Below are 27,387 nucleotides of genomic sequence, written 5' to 3' on the forward strand. Positions count from 1 at the left end.
TCTTGGGACCCCCTCGGCCAACCTCAACAGGAAGTGAAGTCATCTGGGTCACCATTTATCTATTCCATGCAACTACTGGCAGGTTTATTCAATTACATAGCTGAAAAAAACCAAGAGGGACAGGTAGAGAAGTGCCTTTGTTTAATGCACAGTCTGTCATGCAAAACCAAGCTAATGACAACTAGGCACCACACTACACACTACAGCATTTGTGTGACTGCATGAAATAAAACAGGAGAAGCCTCTTGTGTATTCGAGGGAGAGAGGCGACTGCCACCTGTCCCCTGGTTGTACTGGGACGTCCCACCTGGCTCAGAACAGGGAGGGCCCTCATTCTTGGCTTGTCACTATAGACACAACCCCACAAATGTCCTTTCACACAGAAAACAGCCAGCAGCACATGTGTTACACTCACAAAGACAGGTTAATCTACAAACAGAGACATCCAATAAAAGGACTGATTCTAGTGTCCAAGATTGAATTTTAAAAGTCATGGATGCTTCATGTGCACAAAATGCCATGTGTGGTTGACAAGTGAGCAGTACGCTGTTAACTGTACAGAACACAGCCTAGGGTCATGCTAACTGGCATTTTGAGAACCCTATGAGCACGTTGGCACCAGAAGCCGGAGGGTTGTGGCCTGTGGGTGTTTAAATGTAAGCTAGGTCATTTTTTTTCCCATCCTGACACTTCAGCGATCCTCTATTTCTCTCAAGCACAGGACATGGTGATAATTGTACCCGTGAAACCAGACCACGTGCAGCTAATGCACACACACAATCATAACACAGTTCCATAACAAGCTCTCATGGTGTGTTGAACACGCCATTGGCCTGCTTCTGACTTCCATTCCCACACGTCCACACATGCACCTATAAAAAAAGCGAGTGCAGGCAGTTTGTTATTGTTCATTCATATTTTATCAGGCTCCTATTTATATCTACATAGGTTTGAGTCGAGGTGAACATGATAAGCAGAGAGAGACTCAAGTATACGGCTTTACTTTGGTTTCGTCCAACTCATGAATACCATCTAAATTACAAGCTAATTGTGGTTAGTGGAGGACGATCACATCAGGAATGAAAAAATAAACAATATTTCATTCCAAACACAAGGCAAAAATATTTTTGCATGTTTTCCTAACCTTTCTTAATCCTGGAACAATTTGATGAGTAAGCACAATGCTGTCTGGCAGTGTTTTGCCTCACACATGCATGTCAGAGAATTGAATAGATCAACCTCTGTCTTCTGCTGTTTGCCTCAAATATCTGGAGACATACGGGGGCTAAATATTTTCCTCAAGGGCTTTTCTATGTCATCTAAAGACACACATTCATAATGGCTTGTCTTGCAATTTTACAGAAACCAACAATTATCTCAGTTTAAAAAAAAACAATGAAATAAAAAATATACCACCATAACACATGTTGTTCTATAACATCATCTGTATGAAAACTACTGATAAATCCACACATTTTGACACACATTGAGGAAACTCAGTTGAAAGGAACCGTGTTAATCGTGTACTGATGTTGTGTATCTTCAAAGGTCATCCTGATTAAATTCTCCTGTCAATATTTTGTGAATAAAATAACGATGACATCAAACTACTCTTGATTTGACTGTTGAGTCTACTCAGGCAAGCGCCCGGCTTAGCAGGTGAGGGGATTTAAAAGGCAACTCACAGCAGTGTGACAGTAGTCGTCATCTAACCACAACAACAGAGCCAAAGATCTCTTGATCTGTCCCGTGGGGTGTGAAAACCAGATAAATGTCACCTAACAGACAGCACTACAACCCACATCAGACCAGAAGTATTTAATCAATTTTCAAATATATCTGGTTTAAGCTTGTCTTTGATTTGTACCTGCATTGACATTAGATTGACACTATAGAGTAGCCACACCTAAATTCTGCTTAAGCACCTTTTTATTTGCAGGATTTGCTTTATTCTTTAAGCATAAAGCCTTAATATTTTAAGTCATTGCGTATATCTTAGTGGGTGGACTGAAGTTGACTATGTGGACAATTCCAAAACAAAACAAAACCTACGTGTGTTATTAATAGCTACTGGTGGTTGTTTGGTTTTTGGTAATAACCGCCTGGAGGTAACAAAGCATTATGTTTTGATTTGTCCGTCTGGTAATCATATGTTCTGGTTAGTACACGGTGATACGGTGTTACGTTAGCCTGTTAGCATTTTGTCATTGTAAATCTACTGTTGTAAATCTGATGATATGGTGTATCGTTAGCCCATTAGCATTGTGTCATTGTCGGTTGCATGGTATGTGTGGTGTCTCAAAGGAATGCTAAAGAAGCTATTATTTGCATTTCAGTTTCATTGGTGTTATCATCGTAATAGCAGGTAAAATGATAAACAGATTTACCCTAAGTTCGTCTCTTTCAGCCTCCCAGCGATATTTCTCGGCCTGGAAGCGTCCCCATTCGTACTGGATGAAGTGCAGGATCCCAGGAAGAGTCATACCCGAGTCACCGTCCTGAGGATCCCGAGGATGCGACGATCCGGGAATGGCCCCGGCTGCAGCTGCCGCCGCCGCCGCCGCTGCCATCGCCCCTGTGGCCGCAGCTGATGTCGCCTGGCCCGGTGCTACTTTGGGCCCGTTTGGGTTGCGCCCCGCTCCGCTGCTACCGCCTCCGGAGTTCGGGTTTGGTCCGCCGCCGGATCTGTCCGCCTCCATTTTATCCGTTCAACCTTTCGCCAGGATAGAAAGATGGAAACGGGCAAAGTATACGAACAATAATGATAGTAAGGTACCCGTACCCTCTTCCAGCCCAGCAGCACTTCACTGTAAGCTACCCTCCTTTCTTCCTTTTCTCACACGCACAGAGCAAAATTACTATGCCGTTGGTAAAATACTACACTTCCGCTTTCAACACTTCACGATAAAACATCATCAACGTCATTATTAATGACGCTTTGCTATCTTTCGTTACAACCATCCAAATTAAGTATAAAAATGTTTTTTTGCTTTACTTTGCAGCGTTTGTTGATGTAACATAAAAAAGGAATGTTTTAGATGGTTATCATAGAAAATGTTGACTATTGTCAGTGACTCTTATTATGATGACCCTTGGGCTGTTTCCTCCTCCGTGTGTTTGCGTTTGGAAATGCCCACTGCAGGTGTCAAATACAGGGCCATTTTTTGTAATACACAATATGCAGGTCGGTAGGGGAGATCATTTCCTGCCATTTTGTGAGCAGGGACCGTGTCAAGCCAATGAAGTTCGCTATAGTTTGCAGGAACATCATTTCCGGTTTTAACTTCTATCGGAATTTTTTTTAGGACAAGCCTCTGGGCATTTTTTAATCTGGAGAGTAAAGGCACGTATGCTGCGAGGTTGATCTGATTGTAGATGGTTGTATACTCTTAAAACCCGGGTGAAATACCTTGACTTTATCTTATTAATAAGAATTCATAGCCAAATTGACTAAATTAACGCATCTTACTTGATCTATCAACCAACATCCAACACTAAATTAGAGCCCACCTTGACATATTTTAGAGGGCATTTTTGCATAATTACATTAAATTTTACATTTAGAATGTATTTGAGGATGATATTTAGACAAAATTTTTGTTCAGTATTGAATGAATGTCTGTGATTTCTAAGAGAGAGTGTTTGTTTAACTGTGATTTGTTTGGTCAGCTGCTTACTTTAATTTACTAAATTTTTGTACATATCTTCTTTCAATAGATGTATATACTTTCTATTATTTATGTTTATTTTTATGTTTATTCTGCGAATTCCATGAGTGACACCAACGGCCGGAGTCAAATTCCCTGTCTGTTGTGAACATACTTGGCCAATTAAACTGATTCTGATTCTGCTTACTGTTTCATTGGGAATATCCAGATTGAATATGGATATTTCCTTGATTTGTTTTCAACATCAATATCACAAATTTAAGGACTTTTTTGTTTGTTTAATAGACAGTTTATTTTTACACCTTTTATAGGTTAGCGCTGAAGCAATAGAATGGAATGTAGTTGAAAGACCGATCATTGAGTGATGTGCTTATTCTTCTCATTGGTGACTGATTAGAAAATTAATAGTACTTTGAAGGAAATGTTCCAAAGATAAAATATCCCCAAACCATCTTCATGACAATGGTCGCTATCAATGTATCCTCAAAGAAATTGTTTAAATGTGCCATTTGTTGGTTTGGCAGCAAGCGCCATTACGACTATGGTCTCTGACCGGCCTTGCATCACTTATGTAATTGCTGATGTTTAGGGTTCTTTAGACGGTGCTTTTATTATGAAAGATTTATTTCTACCGGAAGTATTTTTCTTGTGTCCCGACTTCATACAACACCAAACGTGTTAGCGAGGGGTAATGCTAAACCTGGGCTGTCCTACGTCTTGTTTCAGTTCGTGTAAACCTTCATACGTATCAGACACACACCACGATGGTAGTTTGCATTATTTGACTAATTACTTTCTACCATATCCGCATAAACATTATTTTACAATACAGATCAATTCAACCAGGCTTGTCTCCGACCTGGCTGACAGTGAGCACCGTGGAGACCAGATAAAGCGCTACAATGTTCATGGAATAGCAAACGCACTGGATAACATGCCTGAGGATGGATGTGGTGGCATGCCTTCTGCAAATAAGGGTCATTTAAAGAAAAATAGATAGCTGCATCCAATACAAGGTGAGTTTTGCATATGATTTGTTCCCCCTGTTTGTAACAATTCGCTATGCAGCTAACCTCCTAGAGGGGGCAGATCATAAAACATGCGTTTCTAGAAATGCTCAACTCTTACGGACTGATTGATGAGAGGATATATCTTGGACCGGGATTGATCTCATTTTGAAGCTAAGATGTCGGAAAAGGTCAAGTTGAATTAATTTAAACAACTTGTCTTTGAGTGAGCATTATTATGTGACTGTATGTAAATTTACTGATCTCAGTGTGTGTTATTGTCTCTCACAGCTTGGACTCAACCTTAATATTTTTAATACCACACCAATGGGGACCTGAAACTCCAGATTTTTTCAGTAAATCTTCAACTGTTTGACTTGGACTGGAAAGCAAGCACCAGTTGCCATGCGTATTAGTTTTTGTCAGGGCTTGTTAACTGTAGCCATCATACTCAACCTTCTCATTCTCTACTATGTGTCCCGGGCCCAGCAGCAAATGATGGAGAAGAGGAAGGAACTAGGCAGGGGCACTAGGAGGGCTGCTTTACCAGCCTCCGGTTTGGGAGGAGGGTTAGGTGGACTCATAGGACCTGGGGGTGAACCCGTAGTAGCTGGTGGAGTGGGGGGAAACAGTCGTGCTCCTCGTGTTACAGTGCTTCTCAGGGAGTTTGAAAACTTTGAAAATTATGTTGGAGAAATGGCTAATTCCTTCCTTAAACAAAGACCCGAGCTTCCCTTCCTTGCTGTGGCTGACACGTCTCCTTACCCACCCCTGATGCTCCCAGATGGGGCTCGGCTTTTGGTGCTCACCCCAAGCCCAGACCAGCCACCGCAAGCTCATCGGCCAGAGTTTCATGTCCAGACAGAGTTTGTGCTGCTTGTGCCTGATGGGGTGGAGCTGGAGCAACCCCGGGCTATCGAAAGGCTGATCAGGGAGCTGGAGGGAGAAGGTGGGGGGCCAGTGAGGCTAGTAGCTTCACCTGTGCTGTCTCGATCTGCTGTGCAGTGTCTCCACCTGCGGGTTAACCTCAGAGAGTGGACAGCCACATACACCCCAGCTGCATCTGGGAGCAGCGGGAGTGTGTGTACTGCTTTACAAGGAGATGCAGTGGTTCTCATACGCACAGAGGATCTTTTTAACCTCTCTATACCTCTCGGCCGGCCCCTCTTCTCCTCCCTCTTCGTCCAGACAGCACTAAGAGGGTGGAAGGTGAAGCTGCTGGAGAGCCCCTGTTTTTCTGCAAATCACCGGCCCCTCTTTAGCTCAGCTCACAACCAGTGGAAGGCTGACACTCACTTGAAGGAGGCCTCTGCTAAGCTGATGAAGAGCTTTGGTCTGAAGCGTCTTCTGCTTCCTGAAGGGAAGGAGCAGTGGTATGGCTGCAGTAAGGAGACACCTCGCTGCTTTGGCACGGTGCAGGATGACACTCCAGACTACCTCTATCTAGACCGCTGGACACCACCCTGTTGTTTGCGTGCGCTCAGAGAGACAACCAAATATGTCATCAATATTCTTGAAAGCTCTGGTGTGCGGTACTGGCTAGAGGGGGGGACTTTGCTTGGTGCTGTCCGCCATCAGGACATCATCCCTTGGGACTATGATGTAGACCTGGGTATCTACCTGGAGGATGTGCCCAACTGCGATCACTTGAAGAACCTAGACTCAGGCTCCCTAGTGGATGCTAATGGCTACGTGTGGGAGCGTGCAGTGGAGGGAGACTTCTACAGGGTTCAGTACAGTGAGGCCAACCACCTGCATGTTGACCTGTGGCCGTTCTACCCACGTAATGGCATCATGACCAAGGACACGTGGACAGAACACAAACAAGATGTGGAGTTTCCAGAACACTTCCTGCAGCCACTTGTGCCAATGCTCTTCGCAGGTATCACCGTCTACGGCCCCAATAACCACCGCGCCTTCTTGGAGCTCAAGTTTGGGGAGGGGGTCATTGAAAATCCGCAATATCCCAACCCCGCAAAGAAACGTCTGGACCGAAACAAATTATGAGAGCGTAAAAATGCTGACAAACCCTTATAGTGCATATTGTCTTTTAAAATTCTTTAGAACAGTCAAATAGAAGACACTTACAACTGAGGTGGTGCCAAAATGACTGCTGTTCGATTCTTGCTACTCCGTCTTCATGGTGAGAATTTTATTTCAGTGGGCAGGGATACTTGAGTCCAATATTTAGTGCGGTGACATTCGGCAAAGACTATTTTACATGTCGTACTAAAGGTGTGTGTTGCACAATACTGTAAGAATATGACTGCTGTTAAGATGATAAATACTTAAGTTGATATTGATTTCTTATTGAAATCTGAGGTGTCCATTATCTTAAGGAAGATTTAAGCTAATGTACAGTATTATTAAGTGGTTTTGCGCAAACAGTTGTGTATTTATTTGACTGTTGCCTTGTTTTGCACTGATTCTTTGGATTTACAAGTTTGCACATTTTATGAATGGATATTACTCTATGTAATTAGCATTTGGTACTCAGCAGGTGTTGTGGGATATAAGTATATCTCCATGTGAAATAAGAAAAACATTGGGCCTCATTCGTGAAATGTTCTTACACATGTTTGTGCACACCAAAGGACTTTCATCCGAAATTTTGTCTTAGAGACAGGAGGCAAAGCCTGATCGTGCAAAAGAACACATCATGAATGAGGCTTGTTGTTTGTGTTAGGTATATGGAAAGGTTGCTGTATGAATATTAATGAACGTATTGATATTAATCCCTTGCTCAGTAAGGTGTCTTATAACTAAAAACCACTTATATATCAAGTCGAATGAAGAAATTTGTTGGTTATGCAAATAAAACACTCTAAAAGCCCTGTTGGATTCGGGCTGGGAAATGTTTGGGATTATTTGTTGACACTGACATGTAGAACCTCCATTTCTAATTACATTTTATTTAGTTAATCCCTTTAATGGTTCAGCATATTTACGGTACAGATTGTGATGATAACCTGTGAAGACACTATTAAATGAAAATCACCAAGATATTGATATAAAGTCATGTTTCCCAGCCCTGTTACATACATAAATACAAAAGCTCTTCGGAGTGCAACATGTATTCTTAAGTGTTATTACTTGTGATATGTAAAAAATATCTCACCATTTCATGAGCTAGTAAAATAAAGGAATTGTAAATGTATTTTTCACTGATTTGTTTTTGTACTTGAAGGCAAATCCATTTTCTTACAGTGGTGGTTATTTTTCTTCTTGGACACAAGGTGGCACAAGTCATCCATGGTGTAGTCTCAGCACCTCCCAGGGCTTCTCCTTCTACTACTGTAGCATTATGGGAGATATTCAGCCACATGGCAGGCGCCCCAAGGCCGGAGGGTTATGTGACAGGACATACTTGGACTGCTTCTTAATTTTAGTCAGGCTGGAATGATTTAGATTGCGTTCTGCAGCCCTCTACCTATTCATAATGTCCATAAGGAATCATATTCCGTGATATATGTGTTTACATTCCTCTAACCAACCAAAGCATACACAGCTTTCATATGTGGTCTAGTATTCAGATAATCCCTTACACCGTTTAGAAACTGCGTAGTTACATTTGGATGTGAAAAGTAGCTGGACTTGTCACTCAGTGGGTTTTTTTTTAGTTGTGCTGACTACAGTGCAACATGGGAACATCATTAGAAATCTGATATGAGACAGCTAATTTTTTTTTTAAAAAAAAAGGCAATTTATTCCTTTAAAACCTTGACATTCAGTACCATCCCAAACACTACAATTTAACAGTAGACACAAATCCTTACAAGAGAGCTATCTGACTGGAATGATAACATCTAAGAAACCGGGGGGGGGGGGGGGGGGTAGTAGTTCCAAGGTAATGACTGATGATAAAGCTACAGAATTGATGACACGTCTCCGCTACAAAAATTCACTACATAATCATAGTACATAGGCAGCAGATAGTGTAAAGGATAAACTGTCTAACTCAAGAGTTTTTCATCCTGGATGTTGGAATATGATTCACCTCAACACTTTACAAAATGCCCCTGGCCAAAACAAGAGATGCACTGATACTTATGTAGTTGTTTCCCATCAGCAAATAAGATGGCATTCAAATATGGCAAAATAAACAGAAAAAAAAATATCTAGGACTTCAGTATTAGTGCATCCCTGGCTAAAACTGTATGAGAAAAGAAAATCATCATCAAGAAGATCCCTGTACATGTTAAACCGGGTGTGTGTGTGTGTGTGTGGGTTGGGGGGGGGGGGGGCATTAAAAAAATTACAAGACGACAGAAAGTTGCTCAGAAAAATGGGACCTGTGCTGATTCACTGAAAAGTCAAAACATTACATCTTTGGATTCGTGATTAGAGAAATAAATACAAAATTACATACCACATAATCGTTTAAGGCCCTAAGAATAATTAACCAAAGAGGCCAAGACATTACAGCTGAAACATAAATAGGCCCAAAGATGTCACATGTTCTAGTCCAATCTGCCACAGTCAAAACAAGCCAGCTGTCCACTGCTGCCATTCTGACACTGAAGCGACATCCATGTCGAGGAAAGAATGTTGTTACATGCCACACATAGACACGCCTTGTTTTTCACAACATCATACAACTGTGCTTTCAAATCTATTTGTGAATTACCCCAGAGATACAGAAATATGGGCTAGAAAAACTCAAACTCACCAGAGAGTCAATATCATTGGGTTATTTGTTGAGTCAATAAGACTTTTGGTCTGAGAAGCAGATGAAAGTGTCTTTGAGGAAAAGTTAAACCTGAGTTGTTTCCTGCTGTGAGGTCCATCTGAGGAGTCAGAGATTCTTAGAGATCCAAAAGGTATGTGTACATCTTGTCAAGTTCTTAAAAAAGTTCCTTCATTCATCCTCGGAACTTAGATCATTTCATTTGCATATCTTCAGAGTAGTGTAGAGGTTGTTTTTGTCAACAAAGGCATTATACGTGCCAACAACACGCCCGTGATATGGGGTGCTTCGGATGAAGTCTAAACATATATAATGTAACCACATATGATAAAACACAAAATGTAAGTTCATAAACGGAGCACATTATATCATTTATGACAATTGAATCTCACGGATTTTTTTCTGCGAGGAAAGATTGAAACAAAACCACAAACTTTAGTGACAGTAACTTTAAATTAATAGATTGCAGATGAGGACAAGCCGTAGGCCCATGTGCGTCAACCTTTAAAGTTTTGTAGTTACCATACAAAAAAAAAAACGACCAAGACACACAATTCCTAATGGTGGTCTGATAGTCTTCATGATTAGAGTTAGCATTATTTGTAGCTTTACGTCTGCCATAGTACAGTGAAATGTACTTTATTGGGAAAATAATAAAACTTACCAGTGACGGATGAATGACCAGGTTATTTTGACTTTAAAAAAAAACTGATGCAAAATCTTGACTGAGAGCATCCCAATGCACATTTCTGCACCCTAAATAGAAAAATAATATGCTAGTATTATTACACTCCTTTTCAAGTCCATCTTGCACTTAACTGTCTCCGCCTTTTTGTCACTGGAGCAGAGAAAGTCCGAAAATCTGGTTTCAGTTTAGTGGAGTGTTTAACATCTGTGTAGACATGGATGATTTCCTCCTTTATTACATGATAGATTCTTTTTCTGGGGATTGGTCTGCAGCCCGCTTGTCAAGAAGCGGCGAGTGCTCTGGTGCGGCCATCAGTGGGCCAGCGTCCACCTTTAGCTCGCTCAGCTCTGCTCCTTCATCTTTTTGAGAGCGGTCAACAAAGTGTTGCAAGATTCCAGCTCCAAAGGCATCGCCCTCAACGTTCAGCACTGTGCAGGTACGGTCACTAAAAAAGAATGGATGGCAAGCAGTCTTAATAGTATGTCACTTCACAATATTTGGAGTATGTTACATATAGTTGTTGTGTTTTTTTGTCTTCACAAAAGGTTGTGCACTTACACGAGCCAGTCGACAGCCAAGATGAGAGAGATGTCATTGGTGGGCAATCCGATGGCCTCCAGGATGATGGCCAGGGTCAACACACCACCAGCGGGTATACCTGCTGCTCCCACACTGGACGCTGTAGCTGTCACGCTAACATATGTGAAGGGAAAATGACAAAATTAGACATAAGCAGAGCAAAAATACAAAGAATTCTTCCAGTTGGCGGAACCACGTAACTATGATTTGCACAATATCCTCACTTGTCAAGTAGAAAAATACAAAGACACTGATATTGTTTGTTCCATGGATGCACTGTTGCAGTTGACTTGTCCCAGTATACAAGAACCAAGGGGAGAATTTATAGATGGAGGCCACCTCTGGAACAGAAGGTGGTGTTATGCCCCCTTACAACTGGTTGCAATCAGATTGTCTTGCGGTTCACCTTTACTTCACGTCAAACAAGTTAGAGATTCTCAAGACAATCAAATGAAAACTGAAAACTCCTTAACCTGACAGCACAAAAACTGCCCCCTCACCCGTCCAGATTTCAGCAAGCACCCGTCATGATAACTTCTCCCTTTTTGAATTCCACACTGGGGCCTACAGGCATGTGCAGAACACCTTGACCAACGTGGGGCTGATGAAGTGTTTACATGCCAGAGTTAAATTGATTCCCAACTGCATTATCTAGGTATTTTACTCCAACTTTGAAATGTATGATTTCAATCAAGTTACAAGTCATTGTTGGACTAACACAGTAAATCCACCTTTTTCACATCATGTAAATGTACAGAATAACTTTAGAACTTACAGGATGGTAATGACTTGGATGAAGTTGAGGGAAACTTCGTTCAGCTGAGCAATGAAAACAGCAGCCACACACTGAAAGAGAGCAGCTCCGTCCATGTTGACTGTGGCTCCAATGGGCAGGATGAAACGGCTGATGTGCTTGGACACGCCGTTATTCTCTTCAACACACTTCATCATGAGGGGCAGGGTGGCAGAGCTATGACAGATGAAGGAAAAGTGTGTGTGGGTGTGTATAAGCACAGGATAACCTCTCTAACTGACTGCCAGAGAGAGCAAACAAGCGTGAGCCTGCAGGAGCACCTGGGAATCACTTAAGTCTTTTTAGGTTTTTTGTTTTGTTTTTTTACCTTGAACTTGTCCCAAAAGCTGTTGCCAGAGCTGTGAGTATCCCCCAGAGGAAGGTGAAAGGGTTCTTTCTTGTGATGACGAAATATATGAGTGGCAGCACTAGAAAGCCGTGAATAGCATGTCCAATGATGCAACAAGCTATATATTTTCCCAGGCTAGCAAACAGCGTGCCGACATCCTCCATCTCCACGATTTTACCAGTTACAAGGAACATGATACCAATAGGGGCATACCTAGAGGAATAAAGAGTTTGTCCATTATAATTTTGGAAAACACAGCATGTGGGGAAAGCCTCTAATACTCATATTTTCTTACCACATGATCCAAGAGACGAGCACCATGGTGGCTTCATTAAAGGAATTGAAAAACTTGATTAGGATTTCACCTTCCTCTCCCAACTTCCTTAAAGCCACACCAAATACGATGGCAAATACAACCAGACCCAGAATATTCATCCCATCCTGGTCCATTCCAAAGGGCACCTACACACACACACACACACACACACACACACACACACACACACACACACACACACACACACACACACACACACACACACACACACACAAACAGAAAAATCACATTCAGAACCACTCCTGTGGTGCATGAATGGTCAATTTTATGTCAACTACCGCCTCTTCTCTCCTCACCTTTTCAACTGTGATGTTGGGGTTTCCATCTGTGCCATTCTTAGTGACAAACTTGTAACTGGTTGCGTACTGCAACGGAGAGAAAAAGTGTGATGGTTTAGTACACGCAGTCGGTTCATCCAGTAATAATTATGCAATTCAGAATGAAGACACAATACTAACTGATTGAAAGGCAGCAGCCACCAAGTTGGAGGGAAATATGTTTCTGTGGAGAATAAAAACAAAAGAATTAGCGACATATTCAGTTCCTGTGAGGTAAATACCATGACCAAGTGCGGCTTCGATTTCATGTTGTGGAGCCAAGGAGCAGATGACACTTAAAACGCGTAACTATTAAACCTTGAAGTTCTCGGCACACACACACACACACTACAATATGGTGAGGCTAGACTCAGGGAACATTGTGGACTTGTCAACAGAGAGACGTCAAATCAAGTTGTAAAGTGTCTTCTGTCAACATCATAAATGTAAATCTAAAAAAAACATACATCAACTTCATAGCAACACTGGGATGCCCTTGCTCTACTTAGTGTGTGTTTTAATTGCTAACATGACACTGCAATGCCTCACAGTCCTGCAGAGACAGCGGCTCCGCTCCCTGGACATTAGTGATAGATCAACCACATGAAATCACAAGGTTGATCATGTGGAAATAGCTGAGAGAATTTAGCCATTAATCCCCACCTTTTTTTTCTACTCTGCCCTCAATTCTACTTGCTGTCGTGTTATTCATTTCTAACAAATACACACACTAAGGGTACACAAGTCCAAAAAAAAAAAAAAAAAGAAAGTCATCCAAGATACCTATGCTGTTGTTAATGGATTTAGAGCGATCATGCATTAACTTCGAAAACTCTACTCATTAATTCCCTTTCAATCAAAACAATGAAGCCATCAATCATGTGACAGGACAGCTGGTTCAACTCTTTACCATAACGAAAGTCTGTTTAGCATCTAGATGATAATGTACACAGTGCCATTCTCACTGTTAAATGCTACTTGACATAGAATCAGTTTGAGGGAGGAATCGATTTATTTTAATGCTTATTTTTAACTCTGTGGTTTGTGTAAAATCCTCATGAAGGAGAGATTTATTGCAAGTCTGTTCAATTGATTTAATGCTTTGGATGATGTGTGGGTTATTGCAGTGTGTGTGTTAATCTTGGATGCAAATGATATCTTAGTATATTCCATTTCCATTCAGCTCGGGATTTGCCTGCCAGCTGAATGCCTCAATATTCTGTTCCTTTCCTTACTTCCTCCAACACACTTTATTTGGACACTAAGACTAAAATATTGTGGATGGTTTATGAATTTATCTTAATCTGATTTTCCCCTCGAGAGTAGATGTGGAGAGTTCCCAGATTAAAAGTCTTCACAGGGACAGACATCCGCTATTGCACAACGACCAACGCTAAATTAAAATGAACAAACAACAATCCTGGCTTTGTTGAATGCCATCAGGTTTGTGTTTTGCACTGCTGATGCCTCCAAGATTTAGAGGATGGACTACATCTATCCTGTTTTTAACTCAAAAACAAGTCAAAATGTCACTAGACTGATAAATGGATGTATGATGGATAGGGCCAGGATTGGGCCAGCATTGGAATCAGTGCCGCACCTCTTGTGGAGCTGACAGGGGAGTATACACCCCAGAGTTTTCCAGTTACTAGGCTAATTACATTAGGAAGTAGGAGGTGACTACACACGGCATGAGAAAAAATACATCGACCATGGCAACTGCAGATGACGCAATCGCCCTGTGCCTTGTTTAAAAAAAAAAAAAAAAAAGGCACCAAGAGTAGTCGAGTCCGGAAGTATTTTGCATATGAGGCAGATGGGAGTGGCTGTATTATTAATCTGCAAACAATGCTACTGTGGCATCCAGACAAAGGGAGCCAATACTTCCAATTTAGCAAAACACATGAAAGACCATCATCCAGATTTGTTTAGAGACTTCAAGGTGAGTTCTGTTTCACGATAATACCATCCACCCTTGGTTAGAGAAGAGACAAAAAAAAGACAGCATGTTTCTTGCAAGTATCTTGTCAAAACTAGCAAAACTGACAGAAGACCCAAGTTTATTTCTCATGTTCAAGTACATGGAATCTTGGAAAATACTTTAGTTATCATGGTATCGAAATTGGTATCGAGAATCGTGTAAATTTACTGGTATCTACTGAATTTTTGGTATCGTGACACCCCTCGTTAGGAATCATCTCATGCACAAGAGAAGAATTAACTAAAACGAACACCAACACAATGGGGCCTGTGGGCCAAAATTGACCCATTATAAGGTTTGGTTTGGCCAACCAGGTACAAAGTATAATAATCATTATTAGCATCATTATCACTACGACAAAACTGTAAACTGATCTAAACTGTAATGGAAAGACCTAACAAAACAAATATCCATCTCTCGATTTTTACTGCTTATCCTGGTAAGGATCGCAGGGGGGCTGGAGCCTATCCCAGCAGCCTTTGAGCGAGAGGCAGGGTTCACCCTGGATGGGTCACCAGTCCATCACAGGGCCAACACATAGAGACAGACAACCATTCACACTCACAGCCATGTCCAGGGTCAATTTAGAGCATTCAATTAGTGTAGTATTTGCATGTCTTTGGACAATGGGAGGAAGCTGGAGTACCCAGAGAGAACCCACACAGGAACAGGAGGAACATGTAACATAACTAGTTATCTCAAAGTCAATAGTGTACACGGCAAATAAATGCTCAGGTGAAACAAACATTGAATCATTACATCCAGTCTCAAGGGGAAAAACAAACAAAAATGAAGTACCTTCTGGCTCAGGCCCTAAAAATTCAAAGAAAGGAATGTCAACAAGGATGTGTGTGAGCTGCTCCTGTTCTATTCATCAGTAAAAAATATCATGCGTGTCCTTGAACTAGCATGTCCTGCTTAAGCACGTAAGGACAACGACACACAAATTATGCAGAGCGTATGCCACTGAGCTCCGGACAGACCATTATTCTGCTTTGACGAACAGCTCTGCAGTCACACTGTCTTTGTTGTCAAAACTGAGCAGGACACCAACAGAGAGGGCTCGCTCTAATAAGAGACACGAGGATTACCTGCTGTTCTGTTAGCATGATGTGTAAGTGTGACCGGCGGCACGCGTCCTGCACGGGACAATAGTTACTATCCTCATTTATTACAAACTGCAGCTACATGGTGGAATATTACGGAACATTCATATTACAACAATTACTATCATACAGTAATCCAGGCTTGTGACCATCAGGCTGAATATTAAATATTTTGAGCTTTGTGATCAAGGTCTTTGTTTTAAAACTGTTACGGAAGAGCCACCAAAATAAAATCAGTTTAACGATATCAATCTGTGCTTTAATACATTTCTCTGTGTTACTTTCGCACATCTGATTCCAGGCAGCATAATTGATTTAGACATAATTTATGGAGAAAACGGTAAGAGGAGAAAGGGAAACAAATTAAGAGTTTGATTTTGTTTTTTTCTCAGAACAAAATTACACAAACACTGAACGCTGTTCAAAGTTACAGCCAAAAGATTATGCAGTAACGTTGAAAGAAATGCAGGCAGGTTTGGTTGGTTGACAAACCCCACTCTCAGCAACACCTGCACACTAATGATGTGGTTATGTAAAAATACATTTTATTATAATCTACGACTCATTGAAGACTGGGCCAAACAGAATATACCAGCTTTTATTTCAATTCTGAAGATTTAACAATTATCAGCTGTATACATTGTTACTATGCTGCACTATTAAAACAAATTCACTATATATGCTTGTTCATTTGAAACATGCATTTCTTTAAATGCCTTGTGAAAAAGTAAAAAAGCTGTTTGTTTGTTTGTTTGTTTTTTAAAAAAAAAAGGTCCCTTAAAAGAATAAAAGATATTTTGGATTTTGGTTTCAGAACACAAACGCCCAGAAAAAGTGTTCTTAAACTTATCAAAATGAAATTGACCTATCAATGGTTTAACTAGATTCAGAACAGTTCATTCTGACGATACTTTTTAATCTTTATGGAGAAAAATGCCTTCTAACCCTTTGGCTCAGACAATTTCATTGAGTTGACTGGATTACTACATGTTTACAGAAGGCTGTGGTTCAACACACTAACTTTTTAGTGTCTTTTTGAATAACTATTGACTTAGATGGGTGACAACCGCTCCTTTGTTGTTGTTTTTTAGGCAAATAACCTGTTTTCTTATTTAACCCTTCAGTGTGTTCCAAAAGAGGTTACACATTCTCTAAAACCATGTTAATGTGTTCATCCGGGAACTGGAACCAGAGAATATCTGACGTCTCTGGTTAACAGTCGATGGACGTTCTCAAAAATAATCAATTTAGGCAACTGAACTTACCTCTTGTTGACGGACGCATTATTTACCTCTTTTGTGTGGTATGATTGTGTCACACCAATTTAGCCATCTACTTCCCTATTCCGAGATGGATTCCTCTGACTCAATGTTATATAGCGTTTTCTACCTTAGCGGCACTCAAAGCACTTAACAGTGTCATCTCATTCACCCATTCACACTGATGGTGGAGGCTGCCATGCAAGGCACCAACCTACTCATCAGGAGCAATTATCGGTTCAGTATCTTGCTCAAAGACACTACGACATGGTCACCCGGGTCGAGGATCGAACCAGCGACCCTTTGGTTGCTAGACGGCCAATCTACCCCTGAGCCATGCGGCATTGCCATGTATGAATGTAACACTTCCCAGAACAAAAACCACCCGAGAGTCACCGCAACCGCTGAATGTAGTGGGTTGAAGAGACCTGAGAGTGCTGGGAGGGTCATGAGGTTTAAAGGTGCTAAGCCTGCTCTCAGTCAGAGTACAGTCTGCTTCACACATTCGGTAACGTAATGGACATTTTTTCAAAGTAGTAATTATAATAAAAATAAAAACTACCGACGTCATACATATTCAGAGAGGCCCTCTCCTAGAACATATCTTAGTTTTCCAGAGTTTTTGGAATGAAGCAGGAATGTCCTTGACGTGAAGGAACACGCACACTGTTACGAATTGGAATGGGAAAAAAATGTCAATTATGAATCACGTTTAGTTATTCCACATTATTATTTATTTTAAAAAAATAAAAGTATAAACTATGTTTGTAGTGTCTATGAGAGGCACTCTGTTCCTGCATATCAACCTGAACCGACCAAAGAGCCACATGATGCAACATATTGTGCTCGTTACAGAAGTGTTCTGACATCACGGGAGCTCGTCCTCTCAATAGAACCACTCTCAGCAGGAGGAAACATTTGAGTCAGTGTGATTCGAATGTAAGTCACAAGTTTAGAAAACCTGATGCTTTACTCACCTGATCAAATCTAAAAAGGAGTCTATAACTTCTTTAGACGCGGGCACACCGTCATCCAAGGCTTGTATCTGGGGTTTGCCAACCGACACAGACCCCGGGGTTAGGATGAAAGCCATTACAACACCTATAGCCGAGGCGATTAGGGTGGTCACTAGAAAGAAGAGCATAGCCCAACCACCCAGTTTGCCCAGCGCTTTGGGGTCGAGGCTTGCCGCTCCGGACACTAGACTGCAGACCACCAACGGGATGATGATCATCTTCAACAGACGAATCAGCAGCTCACCCGGGAAACCGATATAGATAATCTGGGTTCTAGTAAGTGCCACGTTGCGGACACCGAGTCCAATGAAAACACCGACGATAACTCCTGCTACAGTGAGGATGACAAGCAGGTTGGCTTTGACAATCCTCTTGACCCTTTCCGATACCGGCTCCTTGTTGGCGTTATCACCGCTCATCCCGTTGGCGAGCGGCTCATCGACGTGTACTTCACCGTTGGATGTCTTCCCTTCTTCCATCTTCTCGGCCATTGTTAGTGTTAAGAGTTCTCCTCAAAGACACGAGAATCCGCCTGGCAAACACCGCCGAACTGAAGACAAATACCGCGTTCAGCTTCTTACAATCTCAGGGCGACGTTAGTGTAGTGACGTCAAAGAAGGCGGTGCCTAAAAACTCGTGTTCATGATGAAGACTGGCTGTACTAGCGACTCACTGTCAAGCCCTTGCTAAAAGCAAGCACTTTTATTGTAATAATGCAACAAGTTTGACAAGTCCAGCATACTTTTCACTGCCTGAATCTTGTCCAGTTCTGCACAAGGTAATGTGTAGCCTCTTTACATGTAGGGGAGCTTTTCTTGTAGGTGTCTTTATTTGTTGTGGGATCTTGTTTTCAATTTTAGGCGACAGCCATCAATTTACCACAAATTCAGAATAACCGCCATACAGACTAGTGTAGATCACTATGAGCTAGAAAGTCTCGAGATGTGCCAGCTGTAAACCTATACTTTGGTACTGTAGCTGTTACTGGGCCAGTAATAATACATTCAACAATTTTCAGTGTCATGTGATGCAGTCAGCTTTTATATTAGTCAAACTGGGCCTTGATGGAACCAGGCATAGACTGGACCACAAAAAAAACAGGCAAAACTAAGTTCTTGTAACCTGGGATGTTTGATTATGTCGTCTTCTCCCTAATTTTTGGTTGATTTAGATATTTATTTTGGTCCTGCATTTTCAGGGAGGAAAAAATACTTTATGTGAATATGCCAAAAAACATAATTTACATCCAAAAAAAAATGTAACACAGTAAGTTAAAAAAAACAATCAGTGAACAAAAGAGACAATTATCCTATTCGTTGATCATCATCACCATCCTCATCATTTAAGCAGGTCTTGACCCCAAAACAGCTCATTTTAATAGTTGCTTAATGTCTATATGTATATTTATATATAGATGTAATTATTCTATTCTGTATTTCTACGGGCGAGAGGCAGGGTTCACCCTGGACAGGTCGCCAGTCCATCACAGGACCAACACATAGAGACAAACAACCATTCACACTCACAGTCACACCTACAGTCAATTTAGAGTATCAATCAGCCTCGTCCCCTCTTGATGTCTTTGGACTGTGGGAGGAAGCTGGAGTACCAGAGAGAACCCACACAGGAACAGGAAGAACATGGAGACTCCACACAGAAAGATCCTGTGCCCGAGCTGGAACTCAAACCCTCTTGCTTTGAGGCGACAGTGCTGACCACTGCACCATCGTGCAGCCTCTATTCTGTATTGTGAGAATAGAAAAGAATAAAGATGAGGGTTAGGCCTGGCAGACAAAACTTTGTGTTTTTTTCACTTTCTTTAAACTGGCGGAGGTTTATAACTTTTTCATGTTCAGGTGAAGCACAAAGCCACAACAGACATTTTGTATAGCAGCTTCTAATGCCGCATGTCCCATGCGTGTCACCTCATGTTTTTCATCCATCAAGCTGAAATAATCATGTTTTAAAACCAGCTGTACTGAAATGCCTTGAGAGCAACCATGCAAATCAGATTAAAAGTATTGTTAATCTAAAATCCTAGATTCAGTTTACTATTGCTGCTTAAAGTTAATATTTCTGTTTCAAAATAAATCGCATCCCTTTATAGTCAGTCACATTGGGTTGCATTAGCAGAGGAGCAGAGGCAGAGGCTTTGCCAGCACAGCTGCAGCTATACGGACTACTACTGGACTTTCATGTGACTTCCCTCTGAATGGGATTATTTAGCTCCTGCTTGAAGCAGTAGAAGTTCAACAAGGAATGTCACTATATTTCTTTCACAGAATGATGTGGACGCACCCAAAGCAAACCAGAAACATTAATCTGACATCTTGCATGCTACACTGACAAAGAATGATCACTGGAGAGCACGGTTTCCTTTTTCTAATGTCTGGTCATCGTGATGATGAAGGGATTTTTTAAGGAAGAATGACAAGCATTCTGCCTTTTCCATGAAGCATTTTATGGGGAAGTATTAGCCAATGTAAGAATGGATGATGCAAAAGTGATATTAATAGTTGTTGTTTTTTTATTCCAAGAATGATGTTAATTTTGAGAAATTTTGGCTTCCTTTTTACTTCCCCGTTGCCAAGAGTAGAAAGATGTGTGTCCGTAATAAGAGACCTACCTACAGTCTGATAGATTGAGATATGTGTGCAGGGGTCCGAGAAATGCTGGGGTTAGCTTACCTTCAAAAAACATTCCCAGCTCTTGTTTAGCATGGTCACACTGGTGGAAATTTGTGGGAAAAGCAGCTTTAACTCTACATAATGGCCAGAGGTCCCGACCGCAGGCTGGTAGGAAACTTTCCACTCAGTACTCCATTTGTTTTCTCAAGCTGTTCTTTGTTCCCTCCTTCGTTGTGAGTGATTGGCCAAAACACTGTGATTCTGTGAAAAAGTGCTTTACTCAGTGAGAAAGGACCACTTTGATAGCTAAACCCACCGACACACGAGATCAGTTTTCCTTTACCGGGCCTCATCTATCAAAACACACATATATCGCACACACACCCTACACGTTGTGTAGGTGATGGTGATTATGTCGGCAAGTTGGCAACTAAAAATCGACTACAAATGTAAAAGGAGACTAAAGGTTTTCTAGACTGTATCAGTTGAAACAAGACAAAAACTAAACAAATGTTAAAAACGCGAGCTAAACGAATGTGCTTTGTAACTGAAATATTAAAACTATAATTTAATCAAAATCATCTGCCCAATAAAACTTAAAGAGGCATATTATAAAGGATTGAACTCAACTTGAATCTACTCAAACAGGATGAGGTTGACTCTGAAAAATAAACAAGGATATTTCACACAGGACTAAAGCTAAGACTTAAAAAATATTTTCAAGTGAAATACATATTTCCCGTAGTTTTACATTTATTTCCAAGTCTACAGTTTGTTATTGGTGATCACACATTTAACGTTGCTCACTCCATTTCTGTGAAGAGTTTTAAAGCTAACTTCCTGAAGATCTACCTAACAAAGGCTCCCTTCAGCAGGGAGGAGGATAGGTCAGTGATCATGTGACTGCCAAACTTGGGACATGGAAAAAAGTGACAACAAAACACACACCTGTCTCGGGTATCATGAGAACAACTGAGGAGGCACTGGGCAACTGATAAGAAATAAATTAGAAAGGTGGGGACGTACAAGAAACTGAATATCCTGTCTTGATGCAATAGGAAAAGGATGTCAGTTACTGGAGGCTCCATTTGTCCTCTCCAAGTAATACACATTTCACTTGAAATCTAAAAAAATATATATGTTTATAAATATGAAATATTTGTAGAAAGAAGTCCTGCTTGCCAAGGGAAAGGCCTCATGACACGATGACATGATTTAAACCTCCTCGAGAGCCTTCATTTTTCCGAAAGCTATTTTCAAATGTTATTTTGAAATATCTAGCATTTTTTGTCTTTTTTTTACTGATTTTTAGTCCTATTTAATTCGTTTGTTACTTATTCTTGGTTATTCTCCCTGATGCTTTATCCAATACTACTTTTAAATGCACCCCATTGCTCTGTTTTTGTTACATTTCGAATGTAATCTTCTTAATTTCACAGCCATCTTATTGCGAAATACTTCATGAAGCGGTTGCAATAGTTGCTGTACAAATGAATTTCAGTATTATAAGTTAATTGTGAATCGCATTACTGTAGAGGTAATGTGAGGAATAGGAAATTAGCAGAAGAAAGCAACGATTTACGGTTTTATTTATTTCATTTTCCTTGGATCCCATATCCCCCTTTCAAGCTGAATTTCAACTAAACTATACTTTGTTTTTCTGAGTGTCCGCAGGTTGAACTCTTCACCACAGACTGCAAAGGAAGCTTCCAAGAGTCTAGTAACTGATCACAAATAAAGGAGAACGACACCAACTGTCCGCACTGCTGTGCAACACTTCTTAGGTACACACTGCTCTTGTGAGTCCTGTTTTGCAACATTAGAAATGCTCTGATGGCTGTGTCCAAAATTCCAATCATGCGCAATATGAGCTTTTTTGGTTTGTCTACATCCTGACAAACGTACAGCAAACCAATGCAGACAAACAGAGGTGACTGTTATGGACCATTGCAGTGACTCAACAACCCCTTGATAGCCAACCCCTAAAACACACGCTTATTTTATGATATTTTTTAATGTGTATTTCACTCTAAATGGGATCTTAATTTGCTAGATTAACTGAACTTTTTTAACTGTTGCCAAGGTAATGAATCATATAGGGTTGTTTTCTTATAGGTACACATACAACAAGACTCCTTTTCTGCAACTATATATATTGAAAACATTATCTGAAACTGATGTGAAAATTATTTGCATTAGAAAGCTATGCTGTAGTGACAAAAACAAAATAATGATGCACAGCAACCAAAGTATAATATGGGTGCAATATCGAAGGAGATGAAATGAATCTAAAACAGGGACAAAACAGTGTCACAGTGTCTGATGAGGCGTCAGTGAGCTAATCGTCACACGGGTGTCAGGCCCTTTCAGATGTATTCAGGTCATAGTTCGCAGCCATCCAATGCTATTGTAATGATGAACATCACGATTGGCTTACAGAAGCAGCTCTTTCTTATGCGTTTGCTTTTATGTTGTACTGATGAATGGTAGAAAATCAATCCGATTACAGACATCCGAAGAACATCTGCATCCTCCTTATTTGTTGTGCTGTTGGCTCTGTGCAGGAAGTAGAAATACAGATGGAAATTTACATGTAGCGTGTAATCTTCCAATAACCATAGCACAGAATTGTTATTTTAGTTGCGCAGAAGTGATGGGATGGCCCCTGAATCCCATCTGATCTCGTAGAGTCTTCTGTGACCAGGATAAATTATTTACACATTTACACCATGTAATCAGCTCTGCATACTAACATCGCTGTTACAGTGTTAGGGTGTTGATACCCATGGATTAGCTTTATAATGTAATTAAATAATTGTTATCCCCATTACAATTATTTCATGATTCCCAGTCTTTCAATGGCTAATACTTTAATAGGCTTAGTAAGTTGTCAATACAAATTCACCATGAAATATTGTCTTCATGGGCACTTCCATGTCTTGTTTTATGTTGTAATGTATGGGTAATAGGATTTTACATGACCTAATATGATATATTAAATTGTTGAAGCAAGACACATTTCTACAAAGTGATAGCACTGGGGAGGGTGTCTTTACTATTTCAGTCATCTGACTTCCATTAGAAAAGCTTTTAAGCTCACAACCATCACCAAAATAGCTCAGACATTCCAGAACTTTCTGGAAGAGACAGAAGACTCCAGTCTGAACTGGACATTTTGACTCTCACCACTTTGTTGGCAAAGGGATAAATAATTGCTATTAGCGTGAGAACTCAATATCTGAAAGTACATTTGTACTTACATCAGAATGCTTGTATATGCAATCCTTAGTGGTAGTGTGATCAGCAGTGGTCCTTACTGACTGAATTATTATCACACATTTAGTACCCAAGACTTCATTACCTCAGTTAAATCAGTCAGTGGCACATGTGCATCTTTTTTTAACTTCCCCACACCCACAAGACCCCCCCCCCCCCCCCCCCCACACACACACACACACACACACAAACTTACATTTTGAAGTTATCACCCAGGCACAGTGTGCAAGGGATCTGTTTTGCAGCCGCACCCCTAACTGCATAGTATATATACTTGGCTGTGTTTGTGCTAATACTTAATAGTATGAGGTAAAAATGAAAAAAAAAAAAAGAATTTAAAAACAAAACACTCACTAGTTTGTGAGTCCGTCTTGAAGTGTAACTTCCATATCAGTCTAAACTCCACCATGTGTGGAGAAGCTTTTTTTGTCCCACGTTTCAGCTTTAAATGTTTAACACCCCTGAACTCCCCCCCACCATTTCCTCTGCTTGTTTTTTACAAGACCTGCTCTGAATTACTGCCAGTGTGTTTTGGATTATTTGTTGACATATTTAAAATTGTTGTTTTTTTGCCTGTTAAAATTTAACAGATGTTGCAAGCCAAAACAAAGTAGGATGACATCAAGAAGACATTTAAGATTTTGTATTCACTTTTTGTTTTATTAATTATTCAGTGAAAAACCTCCCTCCTTCTTCAGTCTCTGTTTTCTTCGCCTGAGGGAGAAAAAAAAAAAAAGGACCACTGCTGAGGGAAATAAATCTTCCCTGTCACAAAGTCTGTTTTCAGTGGATGGAGTTGGTTACCTATTGAAGGTGATAGTTGTCTGTTAAATGCAAGCTGTTGAAAACAGACTTGTCACTCACTCAGGATACAAAAACCTATCAACAGCCCATGTGCGGCAATCGGAGGAGGACAAGACAATGCAGGAGGATCCATGTGCATGCATTTCATTACTGTTTTGTGTAAGTGTGTACATGTTTGTGTCACTGTGTGTATTTGTGGAGTGGAATCAATGACCTACATTAGGGTGAGGTCAATCAATATCTCACAGAAAGGAAAGCAACTGGATCAGCATTGTTCCCTCTGGCACAGGCTTTTGAATAGAAGGGATATAGATTCATACCTGACAGATTTGTGTTTACATTCTTTCAATATACAGCCAACTCATCAATGGCGGTTAAGGTTTCTAAGTACGAATGATTCATTTCTGTGTGTCTTTGTGCTTTACCTTCTTCTTCCTGAGACTCAAGGTCAAACCCAGGGGGATATTCAACATTTCACAATCTTCTCATCTATCCGAGTAAGAGGCAAATAGTACATCAGTGCCATCTCACATTTCTGATCATTGATCTGCTAGCCTGTTGAGGAAGGAAAGCTTAAGAGAAACATCCCCGAGTGAATGAAGAAAAACTAGAGGCTGTATACCACTACTGCAAAGAAAGGCGAAGGCGTGTTTGTTTTGTTTGCACACTGTGGAATAATTTGCACAGTCATGGTCATCCTTTCATCTAGTTACAGCCTGGTTTCTCTAGGTATCTGTGAGTGTTCCATTATGAAAAAAATGTCTGTAAGGCCTATTCTGTACCAGGAAATACCACAAAGCCGGTTCTGAGCCATTTAGCTGCCTCTTTGAACAGATTTCATGAACTAAAGTGTGCAAGAGGCAGTCATGAAACTTAAGACGTGTGTAGTTCCTAGCTCAACTCAGGCAGAATTGAGAGACTTTCAGTGTTTAATTCCACAAAGCACTAACTGTATGGTTCTTATTCAGTGAGTGGAACACTAACTGGTGAATAGACATTTGAAGAAGGCTAAGGTGCTGCCTGCCTGTGAGGGACATGTGAGGGTGAGAAGGGCAAACAACCTGCGGACCAAAAACACACCCAGAACACAATCTTCCCACAGGACATCTGGAGGGAACATTCAGGCCCAGGCAGCACAAACCAGACCAAGCGCGTGTTCTGATTTGCTGACATCAACACACCCTTCGTAATACGCCCCCTTTCCAGGCTCCTTTATGAACAGTTCTGCTCCGGAGTTATATGATACGGTATGGCATGGAGGAGCTTAAAATCATTTTCTCTTTTCACTCGCCAGCTCTCATTTCTGTCTCTCATTTCCCACCTACTCCCCATTTTTTGTTCACTGGCTTTCTTTGTGTAGATAAGAATTTGGCTCACAGCACAAAAAGGCATAGAGAGAAAAGAGCTGATTGTTCTGTCTCAGGCCACTTTTTCTTGCCGCTTTTCTTGAAGTCTTTGGAAAAAAAAACACCAGAAAACATATGCTCAGAGAAATCCAAACTGGGAAATTTTAGTTTATCTTTACCTGGGTTTATTTTTAATTTGGGAAAACATGTAACTATAAATCCAAAGAGTTCCATACAGCATTGCTCTCTTTATGGTCAGTGTGTTCTGGCATGATATGAATGGCGTTTTGTGTCCATAGGGGTGTAGAGCACACAGTGTCAACACAGTGCTTTTACATTTGACACATGACAACTGAATGTTGAACTTATTATCTGACCGTGAAACAATTTATCGATCATATTATCTATTTTCCCTCATAATGAAGGGACTGCTTTCACGTATGTACAAACATCCAAATATGCATTCTGTATCAACAAGTTCACAATTCAGTAACTTCACCAATGAGAAGAATGCTGTTTGTTCTGATACGTGATATAGCTACTGAGAAAAACATCTCAGAAAGATGAAACCAGTTGCATAATGCTGATGCCAGACGAGGTTCATTGAGTACAGGCAAAAAGTTCTCAATGGTTTACTACAGCTTGTTATTAAAAAAGAAAATAGAAAAAGGAAATTAAATACTCCACTTTTAACTGTAAGTCTGACCTCAAGTTACATCACAGGATCATAAATCAGACTTAATCAAAAAAAGTGTATTTTAAGAATATAATAAAATTATTTTTAAAAAAAAGAATATAATAAAATTAAGATGATGAAATACAAATGTGGCCATGTTTTTATTACAGCAGTAGATGTGTTATACATGAGATAAATACCAGAACAATTCAAAAGAGAAAAATTGGAACTGTATATATGTGATTGCTAATGTTGGTGTGCATTTGCACTATGTGCACTGTAGGTACTGTATATTAACATTAATACAGACAAACATGAATATGAATGTTTACTGCGTATTGTTGTAGTCCTGTGTTTTTTTCAGACATGGCTTGCTGAGAACAGTCCTCTGCAGAGGACAGAGAGGTCAATCGGGTTTGTGTTTGTCCAACATATAAAGAGATTTTCAGGTATCACTGCTGTGATTACAAATCTTACAAGCTGCTGTATTAGGCTGGAGGTGTCCTTTGCATGGCCTTGAAATTGATATTATCTCAAAACCTTAGAAAGAGTGCCAAGACCACCTTATAAAGAGTGCTGTAACAAGATAATTAGGGGCCAGACTGCTACAACAACCTCTACCTCACCACTACCCCCTGCTTCTTCTTCTTCTTCTTTTTTATTGTTATTCTTCTTCTATGCCTGAAAATTCCCCCAAAATACATTAAGGCCAAGCCCCATTACTAGAATTGCAGGCAAACAGTCTTGACAGCAAAACCATAGCAACCATTTATGAAGAAAAAAGTCTGCACAGATTCTAAGTATTTAGTATCAATAATACTTTAAAAATACTGCAGAATGTCCATCAGTGTTCACAAAAGAACAGATTTTT

At 40.5% G+C, this 27,387-nt stretch overlaps 3 protein-coding genes across 7 annotated transcripts in view; 1 reads left to right on the plus strand and 2 right to left on the minus strand.

Moving 5' to 3' along the window:
* The window catches only part of strn4 (striatin, calmodulin binding protein 4), a 19,029-nt gene extending 16,152 nt beyond the window's left edge, over nucleotides 1-2,877 (minus strand). The window contains exon 1 of one of the 2 annotated variants that reach the window (XM_086216238.1): nucleotides 2,388-2,877. In XM_086216238.1, coding sequence (XP_086072364.1) covers nucleotides 2,388-2,699 — 312 coding nt within the window. In that variant the 5' untranslated portion in view covers nucleotides 2,700-2,877. The remainder of the gene's footprint in view (nucleotides 1-2,387) is intronic. The other variant, XM_086216239.1, reaches the window with a different exon arrangement.
* On the plus strand, nucleotides 2,391-7,814 carry fkrp (fukutin related protein). Of its 4 annotated transcripts, none has more exons than XM_086216241.1 (3): nucleotides 2,391-2,809; nucleotides 4,501-4,684; nucleotides 4,967-7,814. In XM_086216241.1, the coding sequence occupies exon 3, from the start codon at nucleotides 5,081-5,083 to the stop codon at nucleotides 6,680-6,682; it is 1,602 nt and encodes a 533-aa protein (XP_086072367.1). In that variant the 5' UTR covers nucleotides 2,391-2,809; nucleotides 4,501-4,684; nucleotides 4,967-5,080; the 3' UTR covers nucleotides 6,683-7,814. The 4 variants fall into 4 exon arrangements, with proteins under 4 accessions (XP_086072367.1, XP_086072366.1, XP_086072368.1 ...); XM_086216242.1 differs by lacking the exon at nucleotides 2,391-2,809 and adding an exon at nucleotides 4,304-4,435 and having other exon boundaries at nucleotides 4,515-4,684; XM_086216243.1 differs by lacking the exon at nucleotides 2,391-2,809 and adding an exon at nucleotides 4,321-4,393.
* Nucleotides 7,815-9,882: 2,068 nt separating this feature from the next.
* Nucleotides 9,883-18,394, minus strand: slc1a5 (solute carrier family 1 member 5). The gene is made up of 8 exons (XM_086216244.1): nucleotides 17,749-18,394; nucleotides 12,567-12,609; nucleotides 12,405-12,473; nucleotides 12,067-12,233; nucleotides 11,751-11,984; nucleotides 11,405-11,599; nucleotides 10,609-10,743; nucleotides 9,883-10,495 (listed from the first exon to the last, which is right to left on the minus strand). Exons 1-8 carry the CDS (start codon nucleotides 18,276-18,278, stop codon nucleotides 10,285-10,287), a joined length of 1,584 nt encoding a protein of 527 aa, XP_086072370.1. The 5' UTR covers nucleotides 18,279-18,394; the 3' UTR covers nucleotides 9,883-10,284.
* Between the last annotated feature and the right edge of the window lie 8,993 nt (nucleotides 18,395-27,387).

The sequence above is a fragment of the Aulostomus chinensis genome, chromosome 10, assembly GCF_037954235.1.
Source record: "Aulostomus chinensis isolate RoL2024-O1b breed Wild chromosome 10, RoL_Achi_v1.0, whole genome shotgun sequence".
In the NCBI taxonomy this organism is placed as follows: domain Eukaryota; kingdom Metazoa; phylum Chordata; class Actinopteri; order Syngnathiformes; family Aulostomidae; genus Aulostomus; species Aulostomus chinensis.

Coding starts and splice junctions, on each gene's coding strand:
- fkrp (XM_086216241.1), top strand. CDS start 5,081: ATGCGTATTAGTTTTTGTCAGGGCTTGTTAACTGTAGCCATCATACTC.
- slc1a5 (XM_086216244.1), bottom strand. CDS start 18,278: ATGGCCGAGAAGATGGAAGAAGGGAAGACATCCAACGGTGAAGTACAC. Junction 12,610..17,748: donor TCCTTTTTAGATTTGATCAG/GTGAGTAAAGCA, acceptor TATTCTCCACAG/AAACATATTTCCCTCCAACT. Junction 12,234..12,404: donor CCAACATCACAGTTGAAAAG/GTGAGGAGAGAA, acceptor GTGTGTGTGTAG/GTGCCCTTTGGAATGGACCA.